Source organism: Zeus faber (genome assembly GCF_960531495.2).
Source record: "Zeus faber genome assembly, chromosome: 20".
NCBI classification, from domain to species: domain Eukaryota; kingdom Metazoa; phylum Chordata; class Actinopteri; order Zeiformes; family Zeidae; genus Zeus; species Zeus faber.
In genome coordinates, this window is record NC_137207.1 from 13,329,612 (window position 1) to 13,357,027 (window position 27,416).

Genomic DNA, 27,416 nt, shown 5'->3' on the forward strand with positions numbered 1-27,416 from the left:
GTGCGACCAGAAACATTTCCATCGGTTGCACCTGAAATTCAACAGGTCTCATCAAAAACGTTTACATTTTATTTATTTTTTAAATTTTTTTTATTTTTTACAAACACCGACTGGGTGTGCAGACATTTGCATTTAGACAAATATTGTAAACATAACGTATTGTGTGTTGATTATTTTGTCAGCGGATAGCGGGATTTTATGTACATCTTGCACATGTGTCGTGCATGTGTGTGTGTGTGTGTGTGTGTGTGTGTGTGTGTGTGCGTGTGTGCGTGTGTGAGACCGCACCCTCTACTGCTCCCAGATTCTCATCGCAACCTTAAAACATAGCCTAATTCGAAAGGAAGAGAACTATTCAGAGTTCCCCCACACAGACTTCACTTGGGCGGGCCGCCCAGGTATATTAACGGCCGCCAGAGTATATTTGGCGACCCATTTCAGCTTTTATTTATTTTTATTTATTATTATAATTTTTTTTACATCAGTCGTCCGAGAGAACGACGCCATCCGCAATCTATTCACTAGTGGACTCGCTCTCTGGTATAAAGTTAGAAGACGCGGACAGGGCTCTCTGGCTCAGGCGGATTAGGAGGTCGAGTATGGAGTGCAAGTTTGTCTGGAGTCGAAAGACAGTGATGCTGCGTTTATGGTAGGGATGTGACGGCAGGAAACTTAACGGTACGGTATCTACCGAAATACAACGGTATACGTTACATCCCTAGTTCACGGGAACGCGGAAAACTGTAGTTCGTGATGGAAGTGAGCATCACCCACAGGTGTATTTCAGACCTGTGGTAAACACTGCCATTGATTATAGCAGGGAGAGGGAGCACCCGTCTCCCTCTCCGCCAAAACCGTGTGTTTTCATATTTAGATGTGGGTTATTTAATTTGAAGTCTCCTCACGGAACGAAACAAGTGCGTACGGAACGGTAATTAAGAAAAACGTGCGTACTGGGGACATTCTCTCCGTGACCCTCTCCCCGATCACCCCCCCTCTCCATGCGCAATGCGCAGAAAATAACCTCAACGAGTCTAAGAGCCGTGCTCCGCTCCTCCCTCCCCCGTCCCCACGCTGTTTTTAACCTGGTTTCAAAGTCGTGAAAGACAAAGCCTGCGGGTTAATGCCAAAAGGAAACATTTCAGATGCTTAACTTTAATGTCTTGGCTACGTTTCGATCAGCTCACGGAAAATTTGGCAGCCTCGGTTTATTTTTCCTCACTTTAGTGGAATATTTTAATGGAGTTTCAAGGTGTCTGCAGGTTGAAATTAATACTTTTCAAGACACAGATCTTTGGACAAATCATGTACGGCAGGCAAATACAATATATTTGATGTAGAACAACTTTTATTAAACAAACATTTAATAAATATATGGATAAATACATTCAGGCAGAATTGTTTATATTGAAATTGAAGCCTCATTCAAATTCAAGATTATTTCAGTGATATTTAAGGTCTAATATTTGTAAAAATTGAATTCAAAAGGCACTTAAAGACTTTTGAAGGGCCCATGGACGCCGAGGTATGGTTATTAGATTGATGCCAGTGCAATGTGGCCGACAACTGACCTGCTCCTTGGTGATCTTGCCCACGGCAAAGTAATGAGCGCTGGGGCTGCTGAAGTAGAGTCCAGACACGGAGGCAGCCGGCATCATGGCAAGAGACTCCGTCAGACCGATGCCTGGAAATAAACACACACAAACAAGTGCACAAAATGCACAAAGAAACTCCATTCATATACCGTAAACACACATACATATTATACGATATCGGACGCTTTTATCCCAAAAGGCACCATCGGGTTGCTTAACCGCCCCACGACATAGTAACAAACACATAAACCCTGTGTTAGCGCTACTACGCCGCTCTGTAGCCTCCATTAGCGCCTACAAAAAGAAGCAGCGTTGTACTTTCCATAACTGACACGCAGAAGGGCTGGGGAGGAGGAGGAGGAGGAATGATGTCCCTAGTTTGGGGCAACCGTCCTTCAACAAGGATACCAAATGCAATGCAATACACACATGTTAGGGTTAGGGTTATTTTTTATTGCAAATTCTCGGGGTTTAGGGTTAGGATTTTTTCCATCCTCTAGTTCAATTTTATGTGTATTGTATATTTCCAAAGTTAGTGTTTAATCTTTAGTTTCATTTGAACATCGGGCGTCTTTTTGTTGTTATCGTATATATTGTTTCATCTCAGTTGTTGTAGGTTATTGTATATTTGCCAACTCTTATTTTGTCTCGTCTATTGCCATTTTCTTTTCGTCACTTATTACGTCATCATTATTGCCTATTTCGGAGGTGAGCAGCTGCGATGGTGCAAATTCTCTCCGTGGATGAATGAAGTATCCATCCATCTATCTAAGATACTATACATTCCGCTATTAATTGAAAACGGAGGTGTGATGAGGATATGGAAGGAGGTCACAGTACCAGTTTTCTGCTGGATCTGCGCCAGGCTCCACATGGTGTTCTTCTCGGTGTGGTCGGGTTGGCTGGGGTAGCCTGCCGCAGGCCTGATGCCCTGGTAGCGGACGCGGTGCAGCTCGGCGGCGTGCACTGCACCCTCGCCGGCGCCGTAGCCCCACAGGTCCCGGCGCACACGGGCGTGGAGCTCCTCCGCAAAGGCCTGGTCGTAGAGGAGGTTGGACATCAGGAGCGGGAAGTGGGGTCTATATGCGTATCGATGGGTTTGTTTTGGGATAGCGGGCTCGTGTACGATAACATGACCTGAGACGCAAAACGTGTGCTTCTCCGATACACGCCGGTGAACTCCCTCACCTCCGCCAGGCGGTCAGCCAGGGCTTTGACCATGATGCTGCTGTAGTCGTCCCCTTGCTCCACAAACTGCCTGCTCAGCTCCTCGGCTCCAAACACTCCCACGGCGAAAAGCCCCACGTAGTCGGCCACGCCGCTGCCTTTGGGGGCCACAAAGTCCGAGAGGCAGAGGTAGGGGTCGGAACTGGCACTGTCCTTCTCGGCCTACGAGGAAACGGCAAGACAGGATAAGCCCAAATTTTGTCGGCTGCGGATTCTGTCCACTTCCTGTCAGCGTGTCAACTTATTAACTATTAAAAGGTATATTTATAACATTTCATGTTAAATATTGATTTTGCATATATAGTTATATCACATCTCTTTATCTCTTAATAATCCACCCCATCTATACCCGACAAATAAAACTTTCATAAATAAACAGTGGCCCCTCATGAAACTCTAGCGCCTCCTAGTGGCTACTGGGAACCCCTCAAACATACTTTGCTGCTTTATCTGGATTACACTTACCATTACTTTAACAATAGGCCCGCTGCATTGTAAATACGTCGGTTTTGTAAAATTATTTTTATTAGTAATTTATTGATTGATTAAAAATAAATAAATAAATAAATCTCTTCAAACCACAGTGCTCCACTCAAATAAGATAATTTGATTATATATGTACCAATACCAATAGATTCCGAACCTTTTTTAGGAGGACAAAAATAAACTGCCCACTCATCACTATCATCTGCCCACTCATCACGATAACGGTCAGGCATTCGGAAAACAATTAACAGATAAATGCTTAGCTATTTGTGTCTGTAATATCTTTAAATTAAAAAGTAATTCATGACTGAATATGTGCAATTCACAATACATTTAACATTTAATGAAATTATTTTTGTGCGTGTGCTCATGTCTGCTTGGGTTTGACTTCAATTTACATCTGTTGCTGACCCTGTTGTTTTTTTATTCTCTAGCTCTATCAATTTACCCATAACCAGTTAGCTGTTATTGGCACTCAAACTATAGTTATGGTTAACCGCGTGCTTGTGCTAATTTAACTTTTGGATGAAAATAAAGTAATTAAAAAGGAAAACAAAACAAAACAATCATTAGCGTGCATCCTATTGAGTCCCTCGCCTGTTGCCGTAGACCGTGGAACTTGGCCACAGGCTCCTGGCTGCAGCTCAGCCCGGCGTCCTCAGCGTAGACGTGGATGTCGTCTCCCACGCTGTGGGCGGGCCAGAAGCCCACCAGGCCCCGCCCCCACAACCCACGGCTGTCAATCAACCTGTTCAGGAGCCGCTGGGCCTCGTCAAACACCCGCCTGGCCTCTGTGCCTTAAACAGCAGGACAGATTTAGGACGTGGGACTAAGATGGCGGAGGAGAAACATTGCATAACGGCTCGAGTAGTAAATCATGCATCGTCCTGGAGAGAGCCTTTTTGATTGAATATTTGAAGACAGCCTCAGACCCGCCAACCTCGGGGAGATATTTTGAGCACCGCAATAGTGTAACAGGGAGTCTCTCTGCGGTGTTTGAGTTACTGCAGCTGAAGGACTCCGTCAGTTATTCACACGGGAGCCGTCTCTTAACGAGATTCATCACATTGTATGGGAGCTCCTACGGCTGACTATATACAGTATACACATTCATATCATTAGGATACACCCCTTGAAATGCATCATCTCGTAAAAACTGAACATGTTTACCAACTAGAGATGCCAATTTCCTTGGTCAATTCCGATTTCCGATGTGTAAAAAACCCGACCTGCTGATTCCGATTTTGTCTGATTCTGATTTTCATTCAATTGTATGTTTGTAATAAAACATTGATTGAGAAATCTAATTTTCTTATTATTTGGTCTCATTGGGGATATCTGCTGTACGTCAATGACAAAAACATCATGTGATTAGACAGCTGCACGTACGGACCACCGCTGCAATTTTCAGTTACCACAATAGTGAGATTGACTTTGACACCGTTTATAATTGTTCATTTTTCACTATGGAAGAATAATAGAACATGAAACTCTCCCCCGAGCGCCAATAAAATAAATTACAACATGGAACTGTCACTGAGTTCCAATAAAATGGGACTGTCACCAAGTTTGAGTACAATGCAACCTTTAAATCTCACTGAGTTTAAGCAGAACTCAACATATAACTAACATGGAAATGTCCAGTTCAAACTTCAAATTAAAGTCTCTTTCCCTTTTAAGTTCAAATATACCTTTCTATTACCTATTCTATAGTACATGCAACTCCAAAATAAATTGCAATCATTGCAAAAAATAAAAGAAATCACCGACACGTCTCACTCTCGTTCACTTGAACTCACTCACTGCATTGAACCGACCGAACCAAGTCGAAGGACTCCTTTTACTGAGTGACTCGTAAAATACTCGATACCCAGAACCGAGTATCAAAAAAAAGAGTCAAACTTTTCACCACGATCGGAGCTTGTGCACTTGAAACAACCGGAGCAGACGCTCCGCTGCAGCGACGGCGATAAATACACAGTCAGCACAATTTTGGAATATTGTCAAGCGATAAAATATACAATAAAGAGCCATCATTTTGTTTCTTTCACTCTTTTTTGAGCGTCAACTACGCAACTACGTTACATTACCTTGGTATCGGGTTTGAGTATGATAACATTTTTACGAGTACAGCTGTGTAAATTCGACCCGCACAGAATCTGAAAAAATATCTGATCGCCCAGTCACCGGTCGTCGCCTATCAAGCTGAAAGTGGCCGATCAATTGGTGCGTCTCTTGCCAACGCTTTATGTGTTAACATTACCGTCACATTTTTATGATTATTACGCCCCCACTTGCCATTTTACCTCAGCAATGCAGCGTCGGTGGATAATAAAGTACCAGCTGCGTATCAGTGGATGTTGAGTGAGTGAGAGGAGAGGGAGGGAGGAGAGGGAGGACCGCAGGTTTACAGAACCTCAGGTCATAGCATCTGGTCCAATCTGAGGGATGTCGTTTAAATACTGCCGTGATAAAACTACAATTTTATATATATATATATATATATATATATATGCGCGTGCAGGTTGGCAGGTCTGCAACGTGCACTATGAGAATACAATTAGTGTGATATTTTCAACAAATTAAAACCTCAGATGGTTTGCAGTCCCCAAATACATGAATTGCAATTTGACACTGGTGTGGAGTGAGTTTTTGCACTGAACGCATATTGTCGATTTGTCCCCCATTTCTTACATTGAACTCCTGAGGCAATGAAACCTCCCTACATACAACATGAGGGGTAAGCATAAAATACAGATCAACCACACTATTCCTTTATGGGTGTTAAGTCAACAATATTCTGCTGACACACCAACGCACATTTTTTTGTGACCAAATATCCTCAACGCTGTTGTTTTTTATCCATGTCCACGTACCCACGGTCTTGTCCTGGAAGATCTTGGGGTAGCCTCTATTGGGGTACTTGCCCCTGAGCTGCCAGATGTCAAAGAACGGCTTCCAGTCGATGTACTCCACCAGGCTGCGCAGGCTGTACGAGTCAAACACACGAGTGCCCAAAAACTGAGGACGCACTGGGAGAGAGAAAGCGATAGAGACAGAGGTTGAAATGGTTAACAACCGTTCATGCACATTGTTTTGTATCGATATCGTTTGTTGCCAGTATGGTCACTAATAATGTCCAATTATGTATAATAAAATAAAACACAAGCCAAAAGAAAATTGGCAATGATGTATTTCTTTTTCATGTCCCTAAACTGTGGAAAAAGGTAGATTTATTTAACCTTGTATATACAGTAATAAGCAGCACTTTTATGCTCTTTTCCTATTTTTTCTATTAAATTCCCATCCACCACTCCTCTCACCTGGTCTGGGCTGTGAGAGCCAGTCGACGTGCAGGCCCTTCTGCCTCGCCTGGCAGAGCGACAGGTAGCGCCGGTCCTGAATGTCAACGAAACGAGAAGGAGAGGGAGAGAAACACTTGACTGCAGATGTAAGATGGCTGCGACGTGCTTCCATGTGACATATTTTACACCAGACAGGCATCACTGGGATATGCAAAAGCCTTTGTGGCTGTTGCATATATTTAAACTTAACGTTGATTTAATTTGAATCCAGTGCATCGGTGAACAGTCAAAATGCCTAAAAGTGAGGGTGAAACGCGCGCACACACACACACACACAAAATGCATAAAATGAAATGAAAATTATGATTTAAGACAATTTAGTTTAATTTATATATATATATATATATATATATATATAATCAAATCATCATTTATTCATCAATCATCAGTTTAATTGAAGTACCTGTCTTTAATTTAAGTACAAAACTTTATTTTAAAATGCCAATTTTAGGCCATTTTACTCAATGATCGGTGGATCTGAAGCTAAAATGCAATCTTGCATGATGGCCTTGCAAGGTTTCCATTTTTTCCCCACACAGGTTTTCCAGAGAAGCTTCTTAACCGATGTTTCCCCAGAAGTGTTTCAATCTTCAACCTTCTCTCACCTTTAATGAGTCGTAGTGCTCCTGTCTGATGTCTTCGTACTCCTCCGTCACCTCCTCAAAGTACTCCTCCCTCATCTTGTCGTCCAGGAGCTGGGAACACTGGGACAGCGCAAATCCAGGGAGGGAGTTACACAATCTTCCAAATTGACCTCTCGTTTTAGAACAAGCAGAACGCGTGGGACTTACGACCACCACGCTCCTGGAGGCGTCCAGCACGTGGACCACAGGGCAGCTGTACCGGGGAGCGATCTTCACCGCCGTGTGGATCCTGAGCGGAAAACAAATCAAAAAGTCAAAATTCAAAAACACGCAGCACACTATAACGCAGGACACAAACACTGCAAGCTTCAAGAGGTTATTTGTCACATACATATACATATGGTCATACATAATATGCACTGCCATGTCATGACACACGGTGCTGCAGAGTGCTTTAATGACGTGGTGTGTGTGTGTGTGTGTGTGTGTGTGTGTGTGTGTGTGTGTGTGTCTCTCTAATGCAATTAAGTATCAATATCATATTAAAATAAATATATATTAAAAAAATTAAAACATTAGATAAATATAGATAGATAACTCGAGGAAGGGAACAATAAAAAGACAGACAGATAATATGCAATAAACCTAAAAACAATGGGAATATACAATAAAATTTACCTAAAAACAATAATCAAAAAATGCTAATTTACAAAGAACCTCAATTTTACCAATAAACAAAGACAAACATAAATTTAAAATTACAAAAAAAAAATAATAATAAAAATATAACAATAACAACAAAAACATTTATTGGATGTGAAATATATGTACAATTTTCAATAAGGTGGTTAAATTATTTTCCAGTTGTATTTTATTTTTTATTTCCCCAGTATGTCTATTCGATCAAAACCATTTCAAAACCTATGGATTTCCATCTCATTTTGTGGTGACACCCCCCCCCCGAAAAAAGGCTCACTTGGATGTAGTGGCTCCCCCGATGAGGAGGGGCGTCCTAATACTGAGCCGCTCCATCTCCCTGGCAACGTGGATCATCTCATCCAGAGACGGAGTGATGAGCCCGGAGAGCCCGATGATGTCTGCAGGGACGCAAAACAAACATCTGGGTAGTAGATTGTGATACAAATGTAATTTTTGAAATATTATTATTTTCTTATAAAAAAAAAAATAATAATAAATTAATAATTTAATTAAATTGAAGGAGTTAAAGTGTTTTTTGCTTTGGTTACATTTTGTCAGTTTTAACTTGGTCACAGCTTGAAAATGTATTGTATACAAGCTAAGATAACGTCTCAGTTGCGAAGGGACCAGATCTATTACTCACGGGACCGGATGTAATCCAATCGAAGACTCTACATTCACGCTGAATGGCAGAGGAGCTGACGACGCTGCCTTCCTGTCCCACCCCTGCGTGGGGGTACATAACCGCAGCTAACCTCCTCTCTTCCTCTTTTCCCTGCTGAGCGCCTCAGAGGGGTACCGTACCGCAGTGCAGTAATAGATCCGGCCCCTCCTCAGGGAACCATGGCTGCCACCGCACCTAGACATTCCCTATGGCAGGGACTGTGATCTATTACTCATGGGACCGTATACAATCACGCGACAGTTTGGTCACCATCACCTGAGGGAGGTTCACACAATAATGTCGTATTGTGCATGTCGACTGGAGCGCTGTACCAGACATGGCAGTGGACGTGTGAGAAAAAGGCTTGTGGGATACTCCCCGTAGCGCCTGCCTACTCAAATCTGCTCGCCAAACATGACATGCGGCAGCGCAGACCTAGTAACGTCCAACATGTGAATGCGACGCCAGTGGGTGACTGCCTGGCGTGAAGCCGTCCAAGCCTACATGACATGCTGAGATTGCTGCCAGATCGACTAAGTGCAGAGGCCACTTTTCCCTTCACAAATAGTCCCTCTAGGAACTCCAATATTGGTCCTATAGGGCAGTCAGAAGTGGCGTGTCCTTGTTGCACACACCACTGGGCAAAAATACGACCCCCTTAGCATCTACTGGGAGCGTGTATAGGGCACCCTGGCACCCTCTGTATAGTGCTGACTACCGCATCCAACAGGCCTGATGCTCGGAGCTTCTCCCTCTCAGCTACAGGAGGCACCGCAGGGCGTGGGTGCCATATCGTTCCATGCGTCTGCGTGACCAGGTCCCGTCGGAGGGGAAGCTCCCACGAGGGACCCACACACATGTTGCACGGATCGGCAAACCACAGGTGGCGGGGCCAATATAGAGTCACCATTTACAGTGACAGGTTTGCCTCCCACACTCAGTGGGACACACAGTGCCACAGGGGGAATAGCGTGGAGCGTCTACACACAATGAGGGCTGGAGCTTACAACACTGTGTGCAGCTCTGACATGTTTAAGGGACGCTTCGCCTGCATCGCCATCCACCGCCTGTTGACTGCCGCACCATTGTAGACAGCTCCCCACCCCGTGGTGGATGCGTCCACGGAGCAGTACGATACACTCCGCAGCGTGGATCACGCACGAAGGAACCGTGCCCTTCTCTACCCTGATAATGCCCTCTTGCACCTCGACACCGTTATTTTTGTCTGTCTTTTACTGGGTGACGGCGATCTGGATGTGTACCACCTCTGGAACCCCCTGGCCCGCAACTTGACGAGGGGCTGCTGATGCCATCCCACCCGGCATTTTATGGCACACAAGCAATGTCACTAACCATCCGGGTCCGACCTGTGACGCACATGACTTGAGATAGACGGGCCATCATCGAAACACAGTCCAGCTCCATGCCTTAAAAATGGGCTGCGCTGGCTCGGGGTCAATACACTTTTCTCCATGTGGATTGTGAAGCGTAGACTTTTCAGGTGGGAAAGGGTTAAACCAGCCGCCTGATGGCAAGTAGTTGTACACTCTCACCCCCAGCTGCCGTAGCGGTGTTATTTCGGCCTCCGCACACCCCAGGGGCTAATGAGGCCGAAGGGGAGTGTGAGGAAATCATCGGCTTTCCCCTGGGAGTTAAAGCGCAGATATACTCTGTAACAGGGGTTGCAGATGGGAAAATAGGCAGCCTTCAGATCTAGTTTCACAAACCAGGCGGTTGGACGAATAAATCTCGGCATGTGGTCAACATCTGAAATTTCCTGTTCACGAGACGCTTGTTTAACATTCACAGGTCTAATACCTGGCGAAGGTGTTCCGTCACCACTAAGTATCTGCCGTAATGTCCGCCTGCCTCTCTCGGGACGCTCTGCACAGCCCCTTTTTCTAGCAGGGAGTTTAACTCTCGCGAGAACCTCTGTGTGGCTGTCTTGGACAACAGACTACGGATGTTTCCCCCGTATGTGGGCAGAGGAGGGGCGAATTAGATGACATAGGCCTTAGTCACGGTCCTGAGGATCCACGGGTTCATCGTGCACGCGCATCAAGCCGCTGAGTTTCAGGCCTTAATCTGAAATGACCTTCGTCTTGGGTTTCTGTGGAGCCCTTTGTAGTTTACAAAAAGCAAAACCACTCCTCGGGTAAACCTAAAGAATAGAACAATGTGTAAAATGGAAATGTAACCTTACTGGTGATTCATTAATGAACAAGTGTGTTTTTAGTAAGGGTTGGGGGAAACTTGGGGTTAGGGAAAGAATGACACACATGCTTCACAGTGCCGTAACAGGCGATAAAATGATGTGCGGTCAGGATGCTGTGTTGAACACTTTGGACCGTGGGGGTTTGCCTGACAGGGATGCCTGAGGGTAAGACCTTTTAGTTTTTGTTCACTTTAGAATGATCTTAGTTACCTGTAAAGCACTATGGTCTTTCATTGTTTGATAGTACTTGACGTGTTAAATTTAACAGAATTAAAGAAAAAAAAAAAAAAAGAAGATGAGTAAGTAGTGAGGATGAGTAACAAAGGACCAGATCTCGATTTTTCTGTTGTAACGTTAACGCGAGTTCACCTTATTTTAGGGCTGTTTTTCTTAGATTCAACAGTGCAACTCAGAGGCTGCGTGGATCAGTCTTCAGCAAAACCTGGGGGGATTGGACCGTGACTTGTGGAGCACCACACATTTAAAGCGCTCCTTTCAAAATTGGCAACGGGATTTCAAACACATTGTGAGGCACTACCTTTTTCTTAGGTACCATTCAGCTGAATACACAAACTTGACTAACTTCATATTGCATCATTAAGAATTGCATCAAAATTACAGGAGAATTACATTCATTTTAGTGATCACTGGAGATAAATGGCATTCTAAATCAGAAGTTCAGGATGACAGTGACCAATTGCCACGCCTCTTGTGTCTTACCCCTCTACGTAATGTATTCCCATTTTCCTCTCCTGCTTTGGCATTCGGCACAACCAATGACTGAAAAAAGTACGGCCATTGTACAATGAACTGATGTGTGCCGAACGCCCAGGGTTCTGAGCTGCATATAACTTAGCTGCATCACAGAATTATCTGCAAGAGGTAATGAGTTACTCCAGACTACAGCCTACTCCTTCCAGTTTATATTATGCAAGTCACAAGTTTATACTGTGTTTGGGATGTGAATATTATACTGTTTTCTCTTGTACATTTTTGGATGTTTGATCTAGTCAATTCACTGACATTTATTTTATCAGTCAGTTCACTCCATCTTTTCCGGTCTTAACATTCCGTAATTTGACATTTGCCTTTATTCAAACGAAATGAAGCAGTATATTAATTATTTGCGTTAGAGTGTTCAGTTAAAGCTACCCTTCCAATAAATAGGTAGTTTACACTTTGGCCTGCTTTCCCAAGCCACACTTGCTAACTGTGCTTCGGGCTGGCAAGGATAAGCCTCAACCTATGCGGTGACTCCTGCAAAATCCCTGCAAGGCGTTTCAGAACCCTGGACAGAGACCTTTCGCCTTGTGTAACCAGACCCAAAATTCACTTTGTGAAAAGGGTCCGGCCTGACTCCATTGGGGAAACCATTGGACCTGCCTTTAACCAATCGTCACTGACCACCATATGATATATCGCTTCGTCTAGCTCTCGCACTGCCACCAATTCAAAACACACCTTTAATTTCAACGTCATCACACTTAGCCCCCCCGAACTGTTTGCTGATTGGTGGGGCCCCTCAGAATGGCCCAGCAATTTATCTTGCGAAAAGCAATTCCAGACTATAATCCCAGCGAAAACTGAGCTGGGAGCAATAGGGGGGCGGAGCCAGGCTAAGAGACCTTGCCAAGCATGCTTATTTGCTGGCATACTCGAGGCAAAATTCGTGAACCTTGTGCAAGGTTCCTCCTACTGTCTTTAATACAGCAATAATTCAAGTTGTTTAAGAGACTGTAACCTCTTGTGTATTTGTGTTCATCTTCTACCGTCGCTCAAATTATCCGACTCTCCAAACTTGTTTTCATTTGGTATAACTGTAAATGTTCAGATGAATTCAGATATATGCTATTGTGTGTACAAATGCTTCTGCTCCTGTCCATCCTTCTGTTTTGAGCGAACGACAGCAATTGTCCCTATTACTCTGAGGCCAAACAGCATGATCGACCAGTTCACGGAAGCGGAAAACTCATTAAGCGCCACCGGAGAGTTTTCCAGCAACTGTTTACACACGAGGACAAACCACTGACAAGGGCTCAATTCAAGGCTTTGTTTTGTGTTCAGTGGAGTGAGGTGGGGGCAAACAGAAGGGATGCAGAGAATACAGTGTTTGCCTTCAAAAGTCTCCTCAGCAAAACTGAAGGAGTGTGTGCTTTGCCTTATCCTGCAATTTAACGTTACCAATGTATATCTCAATCAAGTACCTCCCTGCAAAGTCTTCATGGTGTATGATGTGTACCTCCACGAACTAGTATGCTGTGCTACTTTAATAGCGTAAAAGAAAAAACGTGTTTGCGTTTTAAGAAAGAAGAGCTCCCCTCTCCTATGAGGACATACTAATATTTAGGAGCGGCGCCGATGCGGTTCCCCCACTTGGCTGCGATATGCCTCCACACGCTCATTGACCCTCTACCCGCCCAGAGGTGTCTTGAACTAGGAAGACCCCACGGACATCCTCATTGAGGCAGATAGAGGGTCAGTGGGCTTTGGAAAGGTCGAAGAGGACAACACGCATGCTGGAATACACGTTTCACCTCCTCTCATGCGTTTCATCTCCTCTGCTGTGGTGAGGAGGGGAGCGCCACACTGATATCTGTCAGCAAGCGGTTTTCTGCTATAGATGAGGAGTTACCTCTCGTCTGAACCAAGTTTAAGTTCGCTGGTTGTAACAGACACGCACACGCACACACACGCACACACACACACACACACACACACACACACACACACACAGGCAAATTGTGTGTTCTTGTTCTTTACCGGCAGCCTGTGTTAAACTGGGAATTATTCATGAGGGAAATCTGAAATCTATTGTGGCAGGAGACACGCTACCTGAAACTTTATCAGTCGTATCTTGTTCTGTGATTTTTTTTTAAGGCGTGATATGACTGCATATTAATAAAGATTGGGACATTTTCTGGGTGCAAAGGAAAAGCACATATTTGCCCCATTACATGTGGACACAAGGCAAGACAGAGGACGGTGTTTTACAAAGGGTGAACTGAACACTTGTTTGAAGTTTGCCCCTGAAGCTGAAAAACAAACCTAACAGGCTACTCCACCTGTGGTAAGGCTTGCTCCTGATTGGTTACTGTGCTCCGTCAATTATCCTTATGACATTGTTTCAGTCTTCCAGAGCAAACGGTCAACTCCTAAAACAGTGTTCAGAGTATATAGCATAGTGGAAAAGTCTTTACACCAAACAGCACACATTATGACATTTGAGGAAAAATAAAGCACAAAGAAATAAAAACAAAAAATAGGTTTCTTGAAGGAAATGTTTGCTTATTCCCTCAATTGCTGCATGATGGAAAATTATAACCAGACAAAGCTGATAAGCAGGTTGAGGCAGAAAAAAAAAAAAAAAAAATGCTGAGTAGGTTCCAACTGACAACATTGTGGTCTGAAGAACCGAGCCTTGCCGCTACACTACTGTGGCTGGGTGCTGGCACTGTGCAAGATGTCGGTCCTAGGACCAAAATAAATAAAATTAAATAATATTAATAAATCATGTTAAAATATAAAATGAAGCAACAAGGGACAAAAAAAAAAAAAAAAAAAAAAAAATCAACAAATACTATTGAAGGCTATTGATCTGGGCCCACATTTGGGTGAGTGACACCATAATAAAACATGATTTTTGAACATTATAGCTCACACACCTTGATGCCATGCCCACAGTATAGACCTATTAATGAAGAGCTCAGACATAATGCTGACGCCTGTCAGTTGTCGTAAATAGTTTTTGACGAGATGTTCTCTATTTCCATTTCACTGTTCTTAACTGTCCATTTACACTAGATAGCGTTAATGAGGATAAACTCATTCCTTTTATTTACTCATTCCTTTTAGTTTATTCTTTGAACTTTGAAAATAGATATGCTTTATGGTAACTCAACTTTATGATTTTATTTGAATATTGATACCCGATTCATCACTAGATGAGGCTGTCAACCTGCTGGCAAAGAGGGAAGTAGGGAACTCTTATTTTGAAGGCGGCACAGCGGAAAAATAATTGACAGAGCGTGGTCACCAATCAGGCGCCCACAGGTGGAATAGTAATGGCACTAGTAACTAGTAATAGACCTTCCCTGCTAGCGACGCTAGCTGCTTGGCCGCCTTGGAGAATAGGGTAGGCCTCTTTCCCAGGCCGGTGCCTTCCCCCGCAAGCGGTGGGCCCCGCCACAGGAGGGAAGGACAGGTAGCCCAGCTCCGGGGCCTGGTCCACGTGGAGGTAGGCCTCGAAACCCCGCACCGGCGCCCGCACTGAGAAAGAGTTAGCCCGGCCCTTCAATAACGCCACGTGCACCAGCGGAGGGCTCCGGAGTACAATTCCCCGTCCATCATGGACACCTCCGTGTCCAGTACGGCAACGGTGGGGAGGCCCATCCTGCTGACCGCTCGCTGGGACACCTCCATGAGCTCGGCCTCCATTAGCCTAGCTGACGACAGCTGGCTGGAGCTCGCCTGGAAGCTGGGAAAGCTCTCCCCGTCGCCCCACCCCAGGTTCCTCCGGGATACGCAGAACAATTGTGAAAAAGCACTAAACTACCTCCCCAAACGGTATGAAAGCAGGTGACTCACCAACTTGTGCGAGTTAGGAACCCAAAAGCTGAACAGTAGAAAGCTGTGAATTTGAGAATCTCGGATTCTTCTTTGGCCAAGTAAGAGGAGTAGTAAGCTGCGGTTATATAACCCCGCACTGGGGGCGGGGCGGGAGCGTAACGTTGTCACTTCCTCTGCCATTCAGCGTGAATGCAGAGTCTTCGATTGCGCCACATGATCCGTTGATCAGTCCCATGAGTAAGAGAACCGTCCCTGCGATGGGGAACACTTTCTTAAACTCTGTGGGGAAAATGAACTAAGAGTAAAAGAAATGTACGCTATAAAGAGTGAACAGGGAGCAGCACTGTAAAAAGTGAAACGCGAGGAAAAGATTGTTTAAGGAACATTGTTCCGGATTTGGACCAAATGAGCGGTGGTTCTCACAGTTTACCTGCTTTGTGCTCGATGGCCTCTCGAAGAATCTTATCACAGGGAACCATCACACCCAGATCGATCACTCTGAGAGGAAGAGGGAGAGAGATGGCGAAAGAATGGAATTCAATATTTTGTGAGTAAGCGTGGGAATCACCAGATAACTAATGACATGATGAAGATGGTATCGCGATACTGAATTATATGATATACAAAAAAAATAAAAGAGAACTCATTGCAACACACAGTGTGTGCTAATATAATAATAAAATATATAATAATAATTTAAGGTAACAACTGAACAACAACTCAGTCTTATACTACATGTATTCATATATGCTGTTAAAAAATAAATACAAAAATAACTCAATAAATCACTGAATAAATAATAATAAAAAATAGATATACGGCACCTTTGTAGCTTAACAATATGTTAATTTCAGTATACAGGTTTTTTTCTGTCCCACCCCTATTCATGAAAACATGCAAGCAGCAACAGTCTGAGTTCATCGTTTGGAAAGCGCTCTTTCACAATTTCCATTGCAGTGCTGGTGGAGCTGTAGCTCCAGATTTTGACTGCTGCAACTTATTTAATTGAATGATAGGAGCATGTTGCAACAGGTGTTGATAAGGCGTACCTAACACTTTTTAGAACTCTCCAACTCTCCCTCTGTGCTGAGTGAGCTGCGGTCAAAAGAAGGATGAAAGTATATTTTGGTCTGGCTGTGTGCACCTGAAGTTGTTGCAGCCCAGCACCACACCCACAATGTTCTTTCCAATGTCGTGGACGTCTCCCTTCACAGTCGCCAAGACGATGGTGCCCCGGTACGGATCCTGGAGAACGAGGAGAACAGGTGAAGTGGTGTGGGGATGGAAAGCTGGAAGTCTCGAAGGGAGCAGTGATGGAACTGGACTGACTAACTCCGTGGGCCTCACCGCCTCCTCCTGCGTCCCCGAAGCCTCCATCTGCGCCTGCCGCTCCTTCTCCATCAAGGGAATCAGGAAGCCCACGGCCTTCTTCATCACGCGGGCCGACTTGATCACCTTAAAACCAGGCACGGGAACAAGTTAAGGTTTCAAACCGTTTGAGGACACCTTGCTTGCATATGTACATTACATGTTTTGGGGTCAAACACGAGACCAGATCATTTCTCATGGCCTAGAAAAATCAATGGTCCCACAAAAAGTCCATTTCAGACGGCCACCGTGCTTTTCTTTCAAATAGCAATCTGTACGAAGACAAGGCCAGATAAGAGGACCAGACACAATCTTCCGACTGATTGGGCTGTGACCTTCATGATTCTCACTCTCCGTCCTTCTGGACGCTCGTGCTGCCAAACTACAGTCGAGATATCTTGGACTATCTAAATGTATTAGTTAATACTGTTTGCTAACTTTGAGGAAAAGATCAACTGTTAAAAAAAAAGGCAGTGGAGATGTACAAAAACGCCCCGCAACTCTTCTTTACAGATGGATGCACCGAGTTTGCAGTGTTCTTTAGCAATTAGCCCAAATTTTTTTGAAGCAAATAACCCTTGAAACCCCCAAGGTGCCCTTTAAACCACATCACTGGACACGCTACAAATCAAAGTTTTGAGCCCGGGATCAGGCAAAGTCTTGAAGATTGTGGAACCCAATGTTGGAGCGATTGATTAACAGAGTTTTGAAGCAGCTATTGTCAGGCCTCTGCGAGGAAATCACAAATCCACTGTGCTTCGTCATCCCCTGTGGTCTAATCTCAAACCTTTGTAAGGGAGAGGGGGGTTTAATAGGTTCGCACCACAAACCACTGAAAGAACCAGTATGCTGGGTTGACAGACAGAGACTGGTATAGCTCCAATTACAATGTACACTATTTGTGTACAGCTGGAAATACCGTAGGAGCATTTCTGCTCAGCGTGTATCTTAGAAAGGAAAACTGATCGGTACAATTTGAGGAGTAATAGGGAAAATGTTTCATGGCATATGAGCAAAAAATCCTTCAAGGACCAACATTGACCAATGTACACTGTGTGGCTCAGGCCTTAATGGGCATATAAAACAACATTGTAAGGATTTCATATGATCTGCCAAAGACAACCCAGTAATTAGAACCCAGGAGCCTAATAATAATAATAATAATAATAATAATAATAACAACAATAATAAACATCAACCTGTGGAAGGAACATCTTGCCGCTGCCGAACAGGTCTCCCACCACCTTCATGCCGTCCATCAGCGGCCCCTCGATGACGTGAAGCGGCCGGGGATAGCGCTCCACCTGGGATACGCACTCATCCACGTCCTCCACCACGTGCTTCTCTATGCCCTTCATACAAACAGGAAAAAAATAAAATAAAAAATCTGACAATCTAGTTATGACGATAACTAGACGGATTGAGGCGTTTTTATTTAGGCGCTGGCTCGTACCTTGACCAGGGCATGCTCCAGCCTGGCTTCCACGGTGCCCTCTCGCCACTCGTTGGTCTGGGCCACCTTCTTCCCTCCCTTGGCGTAGCTCTGTCAAGGATATTAAAATTAATTTATCATACGGCTCTGTGGAACACTCTATTCTCATTGGTCAATAGTGGCGATCAGAGGCCGGTTATTTCTGAATAACAACTTCTGATCTGTTCGAGTTATAACAGCCGTTGTCACGGGCAGCCACTTCTCTGTGGGGTTTCAGGTCACTCGTATCCCTCCGCCGACATGCTAATGCTAACACTAGGTGGTGGCACCGTCTTGTGACACTACCTAGAAACTTACGATGGAAGAATTCAAGACAAGAACGCACGCAACGGGGAAATTTCTCTGCATTTACCCATCCTTGTAGCTGACGTTTGTAGGAGAAGCGGGCTGCCCGGGGAGCAGTTCGGGGTTAAGTGTCTTGCTCAGGGACACATCAGCATGCTACCAGGAGGAGCCGAGGATCGAACCGGCAATCTTCCACTTACTAGACTCATTGCCCCCCTAAATCAATCAATAAGCAGGATAACGTGCAGCCAGCCAGCCTCGCAAATCAACCTCTGACAGGGTGATCAGGACGGAGGAGTCTTGTATAACTCTGAAAGTGGCTATTTTTTTATACCTATAAACCTCAATAAACCTATTAACTCTGAATCAACAGCTTACACTACAGGTCTGTAGAAAATAACATCTTTACACTTGTATTGTGTACCTGTGCATAGACCAATAGCTTCTCGGTGGCCTCTGCATCTCTATTCCAGATGAGGTTTTCACAGAGCAGCAGAAGCTCTTTGTCAATCTCATCGTACACCGGCAGGTTGCCTGCGTTCACGATGCCCATGTCCATACCGTCCTAAGAGGAGATGGAAAGGAAGTCAAACGCCTACGTATTGAAACATCACCGTCCAGGGCTCCAGGCTCCATCTTTTTCCACTGGTAGCACTGGTGATCCCGACTGAAAGTTTTAGGAGCACCAGCGCAAGTCTAAAAGTAAAGCAGTGCTTTAACAGAAAAAAAACCACAAAGTCATCATTGAGTACATTACTGTTATTAACAACCATGACGAGAGCCTCAGCTCTCCATCACACACGCACACGCACACGCACACGCACACGCACACGATTTAAAAAAATAATAATAATAAAAATTGCAAGTCACGCTGGTGCTCCTAGTGTTCAATTTAGTAAAAATGTCAAAAATAATGGTCGCAAAAGGAGACTTAATAATCACAGTCTAGAGTCCTGCCGTCATAGGCAACATATATTTGAAGGCGGGTTTAATACAAGCTATTTACCACGGTTTGAACGTGCATATCTAAATAATGTGTGTATAAATAGTGTGTACACAAGTGAGTATGAACCTTGATGGCGTGGTACAGAAACACTCCGTGCATGGCTTCTCTGATGGCCTCCATCCCTCTGAAGGAGAAGGACAAGTTGGACAGACCCCCACTCACCCTGGCACCCGGCAGGGTCTCCTGCACACACAGAAATGATCCATAATATATAGTTATAACAGATGTAATTTGGGCTTAGGGATGGGGAAAGAAATCGATACAGCATTGTATCGCAATATTTTGGGCGTCGAAATTATTATATGATACACCCATAATGAGCTGTATCCAAAATGATGTTCCTGTGAGAATATATTTCATATACATAGACTTTATGGTTAGGTTTATTCTGTAAATGCATTTATATTTTCGATTTTTTGTATATTGGCAATTTGGTGGTGGAAGATTTGATTGTGACCTGACAAGATAAGGAAGGATGTGTGTGTGCAAGTGTTTAAGCGGCTTACTTTGATGGCTCTGGTGGCCCTGATGAAGTTGATGCCGTACTCGTTGTGTTCCTCCATTCCAGTGCCGATGGTGAGGATGTTGGGGTCAAAGATGATGTCATTGGGGTCAAATCCCACCTTGTTTACCAGAAGGTTGTAGGCTCTGGTGCAGATTTGCACCTTGGACTCCGTATCGGTCGCCTGTAAGGAAGCGAGAATGAGGTGAGCTGTGATATAAGAGGAATGACAGCTTCCTTTCTAGGCCCCCGGGAAAGTCTAAAGTGGAGCAAAATGGAAATTATTATTGACATTTTTGATTCAAAATGGTGCCACTAGAAATGTTCTAATTTGCTCCAACAACTTGCAAGATCCAAACTTTTTGATTATGAATCCCCATCAGCAAATCAATGCAAGGCTGCAAAGGGAGTCAACTACCATAGCTCCTGTGAAATAAGGGAAATACGACTTTTAGCATCCAGTGAGTTATTATACAGCTTTTGAGATGCTGGAATTTACATTTCCTGAATGTCAGAGGAGCTAGGCTAGTTGATCCCCTCTGCAGCCTTGCATTAAACTAACACATGCAGACCACCAATACCTCTCGTCTGAACTTGGGTATGACAGACGTACGCAAAGTATCCCATTAATGAGGAGCAATACAGTGTATTCTTACCTGCCCTTCCTCATCAAAGGCCATGACCACTATGGCCGCCCCGTAGCGCCTCACGGTGGCGGCCCTACTGAGAAACTCCTGCTCGCCTTCCTTCAAGCTGATGCTGTTGACGATGCACTTCCCCTGACAGCACTTCAGCCCCGCCTCGATCACCGAAAAGTTGGAGGAGTCGATGCACAGGGGAACCTGCACAGAATAGATGGGACGAGCGTGGACAAAGGTAGAAAACGACGAAACCCTTTGCATTTCAAACTGCTACACGATGCGATCCAGACTCAAGGGTCCTTTCGACGCTTTTACCCGTGCGATGTCAGGCTCCGAGGCGATGAGGTTACAGAAGCGCGTCATGGCCGCCGGACCCTCCAGCATCCCTTCGTCCATGTTGATGTCCAGGACCTGGGCTCCCATCTCCACCTGGGTCTTGGCAATACTCAGCGCTTCCTGGGGAAGAGATTGAGCAACATGTACTCAGTTACTCGTCAGTCCTTTTGTAAACAATATATTTTTTACGTTTTTCCACCTTTCCTTTAACACATTTGGAAAGAGAGTCTGTTTTTTATTCACTTGATTTTGTTGTGGAGTACACTGTGTACGACAGATAAGGGGCGACTACTGCAAGTTATTGTTATTTTCCTACTTCATTGTTCCTTTTAACCAATTAAGCAGATGTAACCCAGTTTAGTAACATATGTGGAAACCTTCATATTTATGTGAGAAAATATTGGTACATTTATGGTCATACTATTGATTCATAAGATATTAAACAAATATGACATGCAGTGAAACCAATAACTTTAAAGTCACTTGCAGAACTACTTTTACTTATCCAACTCTACTCTTCTCCACACGTGTCACATCCATGCTCAAGTCATGACTTTTATGTGTATGACTTTCCAAAATCTGTGAAACATTCCCAAGGAAAAAGTCGCCCTCGCCTCGTAGTTTCCGGCCATGATCAACTTGGCAAACTTCCGGGAACCGGCCACATTGCAGCGCTCGCCGATGTTGACGAAGTTAGTGTACGGGCCGATTCTGAAAGGCTCAAGCCCTGGAACGCAAAGGAACAAAGAAATCAATCGACCAGAAGACAAATCAATCGATCAGAAGAAGGCAAACCTTTGAGAAAAGAACGTGACCGAACGTTTCGGATGGAATTCTGGGACTAGGACTAACCGAACGCAGACGACCTTACAGATTTCCACTTTAAAGTTGTGGAAGTTATTATCATCCCAGGTCTTCAATCCAAGTTTTACAAAAAAAAAAATCATTCAAAAAGTAATATGAACCAGATACCTGCAAGCAGCATGTAGTCTTGAAATATGTCAGTAGGGGGCGTCCTAGGCTGGCACTGCTCTACCGCCTTCGCTATGGCCCTAAAGCGTGAGCGCGAAGGAAAGAGGAAATAAGAAGATAAGATAAGAAGATTATAAAACTTTCACACTGTTTACAGGATGTGTGAATATGAAAAAAGGGCATTTAAATGCTTGTTCCAGTCGTAAAACTAACCTGATGTGATCCGGGGTGGTCCCACAGCATCCTCCCACGATGTTCACCATCCCAGACACAGCAAAGTCCTACACCCCAAGAAAGTTCACTGCGTGAGGTAGAAGTCACACAGCACGACCGGAAAGAAGCCATTTCCAATTCATTCTCACTTGTAAAAGCAGGCCAGGTAAGCAAAGCAATACAATCTCTTGTGATGAAAGCAGCTGATTAAATGATTTGGCACTGATTTTGACACCGACTCCAAAACACTGTCGCCAGTTCATCCTTCCTCCTCTTCACAAACCTTTAAATGTGATGCTGTTAATTCTGGGGTCTCATCGTATCCTCCAAATGTGTTGGGAAGACCTACATTAAAAAAAAAATTAAATAAAAGATAAAAAAAAATAAAAAAACATTATTAGAGATCATATTTTTCAGTTCGACAAAGGGAATATCAGAGTTTTCGTTTTGCCACCTTTAAGACAGACAGACACTTTATTACTCTTACTAAAAGTTATAGAACCAGAATAGAAAAAAAAACTAACAATATGCTATAAACCTAAAAAATAACTACATAAAATAGCAGCAATACAATTGTGGTTGGAAGTCACCATTACTACTTTAGTTGTCACTAGTTGTCACTCCTCTCTTTGGAATGTACATACAGACAGAAAAGGAGGGTTGTTGACTAGAGGACAACAAAAATCAGCGACATCCCCACTGGAGTCAAACTGACTTATCTGAGGACAATGATATACAATCATACAGTTGAAGTCAGGCAAAAGAAGAAATGAAGAATAAGCAATCAAAACGAACCTTAAAATAAACAAATCAACAAAAAAGATTAGGCATTAAAAATAAACCAAACTACAAATAACTGTCAATCACCCTAAACAGATTAAGGTGATTTAAGTTGGAAGAGCGGTCTCAACTGAGTTGTTTAATAAGTAGATTGAGGATGGTCAGGGCCAGTATCTTTAGGTGCTCCAAGTAGACTTTGTCAAGTCACGATCCATTTTAGATTGACCCTTTGATTGTGTTTTTTTTTTTTTCAAGTGAATCAATAGAAATCAATCAAATCAAGAAATCAACTAATGCCACGCGAGTGACCCGAGGTTACATTTCATGCGACCGATTTTGTTTTCACTTGCGCCAACTGTTCCCATCTGGTCTCACACATCTCCTTTTTGCCATCAACCACTTTGATGACCGGGTAGGTTTAAAGACGTAGTAAAGACGGTGTACCTGCGTTGGGGTAGCAGATCACCAGAGCGGACGTGCTATTCCCTATCGCCTCAATGAAGGGACGCATCTCCGTCGCCCCCAGCGCGCAGTTCAGACCGATGCTGGACACCAGAGACGGGAAAATCAATGTTTGAGTACACTTCATGGCACTGACCAAAATCATCAGAAATCATGGGACTTCAGGTGTGAAACATATAGGCATAAATATAGAAAATATGGAAACAAAGACAATTTCTAAGAAAATGGTGTCATGATATTGTTAGTTCAAAATATTGGAAGATATTCTGTGCTAATACATGTGTATATACACGTATTAACTGTATTTACTGGGGTAGAATAAAATTACTTTGAAGTAAATTACTTAAGATAAGAAAATATATTTAATTGGGGAAATGCCATATTTATGTCAACAAAAATTATGTTAGTTATGACAATATATGACAATCAAGATGATTTATTTTTCCTAATTTAGGAAATTACTGACCAACCTCCCTCCCCCCAAAACAAAACATATACATACACAACTCATAACACACACTTGCAAACCCTCCTGCTGTGATTTTGTCCAGCAGGGTTAATCCATATTATCTCAGTGTTTGTGGAACTCACCACAGCGGCTTGGCGTGTGACACACTGATAACGAAGGCCTCGCCCGTCTGTCCCGACAAAGTGCGACCGCTCCTGTCCACGATAGTCCCCGAAATCTACAGAATAAAGATAACACGGACTGCAGGGTCACGGACTGCAACAGAGTAAAAGGTAAACTGCAGACTTAACGTGTGGTGAGAATGTGTGCTTTTATTATTACCATCTTGCTTAACTTCAGTCTAATTCATGAATACTTAGTTATATGTGATGACAGCATCTTGTGAATCTTAATATTCAAATAACTCATAAGAATCTGAACTAGTTTTCTGGAACTATTTTCTATGTCTACTCGGTCGGTCTAAAATAAAAAAAAAAAAACACATTATTAATGATGCCACCTGCTGGATAATTTCATCATATTAAAATATAAAAAAACATTTTCTCTTATTTTCTCTCATAAACTCTTAAAAGTTTAATACTTTTTCATCTTCATTGAAAAAAAAAAAAAGTTCATGCTACAATTACAAATTGCACGTTTTGAAAAACTGAATGAATAGATTAAATAGTTGTTATATTTTCGACTGCATGTATGTAAAAAAAAAAAAAAAATCAAATATTAATTCAGTAAATCTGCCTTTCCACATCAGGCCTGGACATTGTCCGGAGTTACCCTTTCACACAACCAGAGATTGTCCGCGTCAGACGCGTTTACACTACCTGGAAATACCCAGGGGTGGAGCCTGGGTGGAGCGTGCAGAAGGCAGGACGCGACACAATGACGCTGCAGAGTTTTACAGCACACCCGAGATGGCCGACGAGGCTACCGACTTTTTTGGCATTGATACTCCACATATTTGGACATAATATAAACCAAAGAGTGAAAAGTAATATAAAAGGATAGCAGAAAGGAGTACGCAGCAGCTAAGCCCTGTGCACGAAGATCGGCACAAAGGTACATAACTGGCGCATGATAAAGACGGCGTCGACACGCCCACTGGCTCGCTGTGAATGTTCCGGGCAATTACCTGCTCTGTTCACACGGACCGCTCAATCTGATATCATGCAGACTTTGTACTAGGGTGCTGGCTGGGTAAAGTCCGGGTAATGTTCGTCTAAATGATTCTGACATTTGTGTTCACACATACAGCTCTCTGGGTAATGTCCGGATGATTTCAGGGTTGCAGTGCATTTGTAAAAGCAGCTCAAGCAATGTCAACAGTAATGTATATAAATGAATGTTTATACAAATAATAGGAAATTATATAATCTCCTTATCCGTCAAGCTTAGGGGGTAATAATTACCCTAGGCAAATAACTAAAAAAAGATAAATCTTATCTTATTTAAAAACACATAAAGGGTAATAAATTGATTCATTACGTAATAACTAAGTAATAGCTAAGTAATTTCCCCCTGGGATTATTAAAGTATTTCTGATTCTGATTACACCCACAACATTATTAAACGTAATATCAAATACATTTTTCCACATTTTCCTACAACCATATTACTTAATTTGGTTATTAGGGTTACTAGTGTGACGCTTGATATAAATTAAGACAGCAATGTGCATGTTATTACATAATGTGCTGAATTATTACATATGAGACTCCATTATATAACAGATGAATTACAAAATGAGTGTTATGACATAGCTTTGAATCTTGAGCTCAGCCGTGAGATCTAAACTGCAGCTACAACAAACATGTCAACATACAAATAAAGGTTTGGGTTCGTAGCTCTTCTCAAACAGCAGGTCGATGGCAAACAGCGCCGCCTGCAGGAAGGGAAAACAAAAAGCACAAAAAGTTTTAACCCGGACAAAAAGGCTTCAAAGTTGATTCTTCGATAATGTCATGATATGCTTGTATATTAGTAGCTGTTAATCGTGTTGTTCTGAAAACTGTGTTGTTCTGGATTAATAGTGAGTGAATTTTATTTACAAAGCACCTTTCAAAACAAGGCGCCGTATAATAAAGACATTAAAGAAAACAGAAATCAAAATAGAAAATTAGAAACAGAAATATAGAAAATGATAATATATAAGAAGGAAAATACACACATTACAAGACATAGTGCTGACAATAGAGGTGAGTTTTTCACAGATTTTTAAAGATCTCCACAGATTCTGCATTTTTTATAACTGAGGGCTCAAGAGACAGGGAGCTGTAACAGCAAAAGCTCAGTCATTGATTTTAAGCCTTGTTTTTGGGGCAGCAAGAAGGCCTTGGTCAGAAGACCTGAGCGATCTCAGAGATCTCGATGAGGCCAGGGGACACAAAGGTTTGAAAATGTAGGGAGGGGCCAGACCGTGTATTGCTTTGTAAGTAATTACAATTATTTAAAAATCCATCCTGCAGTTGATTGGTAACCAGTGAAGAGCAGCCAACACTGGTGTGATGTGTGACCTACGTTGCGTCTTAGTTAAAAGTTTAGCGGGCGCAATTTGGACCAACTGGAGCCCAGACACAGAAGGGTAGTGAACAGTGCATTACAATAATCAAGGCCGGAGGAGACCTCCCAGATTGTGAAAGGAAAGTACAGATTGGATTTTGGCAATGTTATTTAGTTGAAAGAAACAGGATTGGACCACTTTCTTTACATCCAACTCAACGTTCACTTCTTGGTCAAAGACGACTCCATGGTTTTTTGAGGCTTGCTTGACATTTTCTGCTAAAGGGCCAATACACTGCTGTAATTAAGCTGGAGGAAGTTACGGTATATGACACACAGTCCTTGACGGCTGTTAAGCAGTCCTGCAAGCTACAGAGCATGCTAAGGTCATTTGGTTTGAATGAGAAGTACAGCTGTGTATCGTTCGCATAATGGTGTGAGGAAATACCCTTAAAATAAGTAATTAACAGACCAAGGGGGAGCATACACTGGGAGAAAAGAAAAGGAGCAAGGATTGAACCTTGGGGCACACCACGAGTCAACGGAGCAGAGGAGGGGACAGTCATCAACAGCCACAGAAAAACTCCTATCTGACAAGCATTAATATGCAATTGGGAAATATTTAATTGCTTCTTAATGATATGCATTACTAGAAATTATCAGGCAATAATCAAATAAAATTTCACATTTTAATCAAATAAAGTGTGCATATTATCAAACATTGAAATATTGTATCAGCATGTTATTGTAAAACTGTTCAAATCACAGCAGTAGACGCTACATTTTGATGATTTATTTTCTTCTTCTTTTTCTGATAATTAATTTTTTGTTTATTCAGAGTATTTTTATTTTATTTCTTTGTTTTGCACACCCTTTAGAGCATTTTATCATTTCATTGCACCCTACTTGTGTGATGTATGTGACAAATAAAGAATATTGATCTAAATAATGCATCTTTCATTGTTTAACAATTGAATTCCTCTTATGTCTGTTAGC

At 43.1% G+C, this 27,416-nt stretch overlaps 1 protein-coding gene across 1 annotated transcript in view; it reads right to left on the reverse strand.

Moving 5' to 3' along the window:
* The window catches only part of mtr (5-methyltetrahydrofolate-homocysteine methyltransferase), a 38,162-nt gene that overhangs the window by 1,532 nt on the left and 9,214 nt on the right, over positions 1-27,416 (reverse strand). Inside the window, exons 7-32 of the mRNA XM_080021684.1 lie at positions 25,744-25,803; positions 24,050-24,144; positions 23,441-23,541; positions 22,500-22,561; positions 22,217-22,284; positions 22,004-22,083; positions 21,646-21,758; positions 21,011-21,151; positions 20,711-20,896; positions 20,059-20,238; positions 19,619-19,735; positions 18,971-19,111; positions 18,223-18,312; positions 17,969-18,121; positions 16,749-16,856; positions 16,546-16,646; positions 15,832-15,899; positions 8,234-8,354; positions 7,465-7,546; positions 7,279-7,377; positions 6,632-6,707; positions 6,185-6,340; positions 3,906-4,105; positions 2,784-2,984; positions 2,436-2,631; positions 1,572-1,684 (exon numbers count right to left, since the gene is read on the reverse strand). Of these exons, the coding sequence (XP_079877810.1) occupies positions 1,572-1,684; positions 2,436-2,631; positions 2,784-2,984; positions 3,906-4,105; positions 6,185-6,340; positions 6,632-6,707; positions 7,279-7,377; positions 7,465-7,546; positions 8,234-8,354; positions 15,832-15,899; positions 16,546-16,646; positions 16,749-16,856; positions 17,969-18,121; positions 18,223-18,312; positions 18,971-19,111; positions 19,619-19,735; positions 20,059-20,238; positions 20,711-20,896; positions 21,011-21,151; positions 21,646-21,758; positions 22,004-22,083; positions 22,217-22,284; positions 22,500-22,561; positions 23,441-23,541; positions 24,050-24,144; positions 25,744-25,803 (3,108 nt within the window). The remainder of the gene's footprint in view (positions 1-1,571; positions 1,685-2,435; positions 2,632-2,783; positions 2,985-3,905; positions 4,106-6,184; positions 6,341-6,631; positions 6,708-7,278; positions 7,378-7,464; positions 7,547-8,233; positions 8,355-15,831; positions 15,900-16,545; positions 16,647-16,748; positions 16,857-17,968; positions 18,122-18,222; positions 18,313-18,970; positions 19,112-19,618; positions 19,736-20,058; positions 20,239-20,710; positions 20,897-21,010; positions 21,152-21,645; positions 21,759-22,003; positions 22,084-22,216; positions 22,285-22,499; positions 22,562-23,440; positions 23,542-24,049; positions 24,145-25,743; positions 25,804-27,416) is intronic.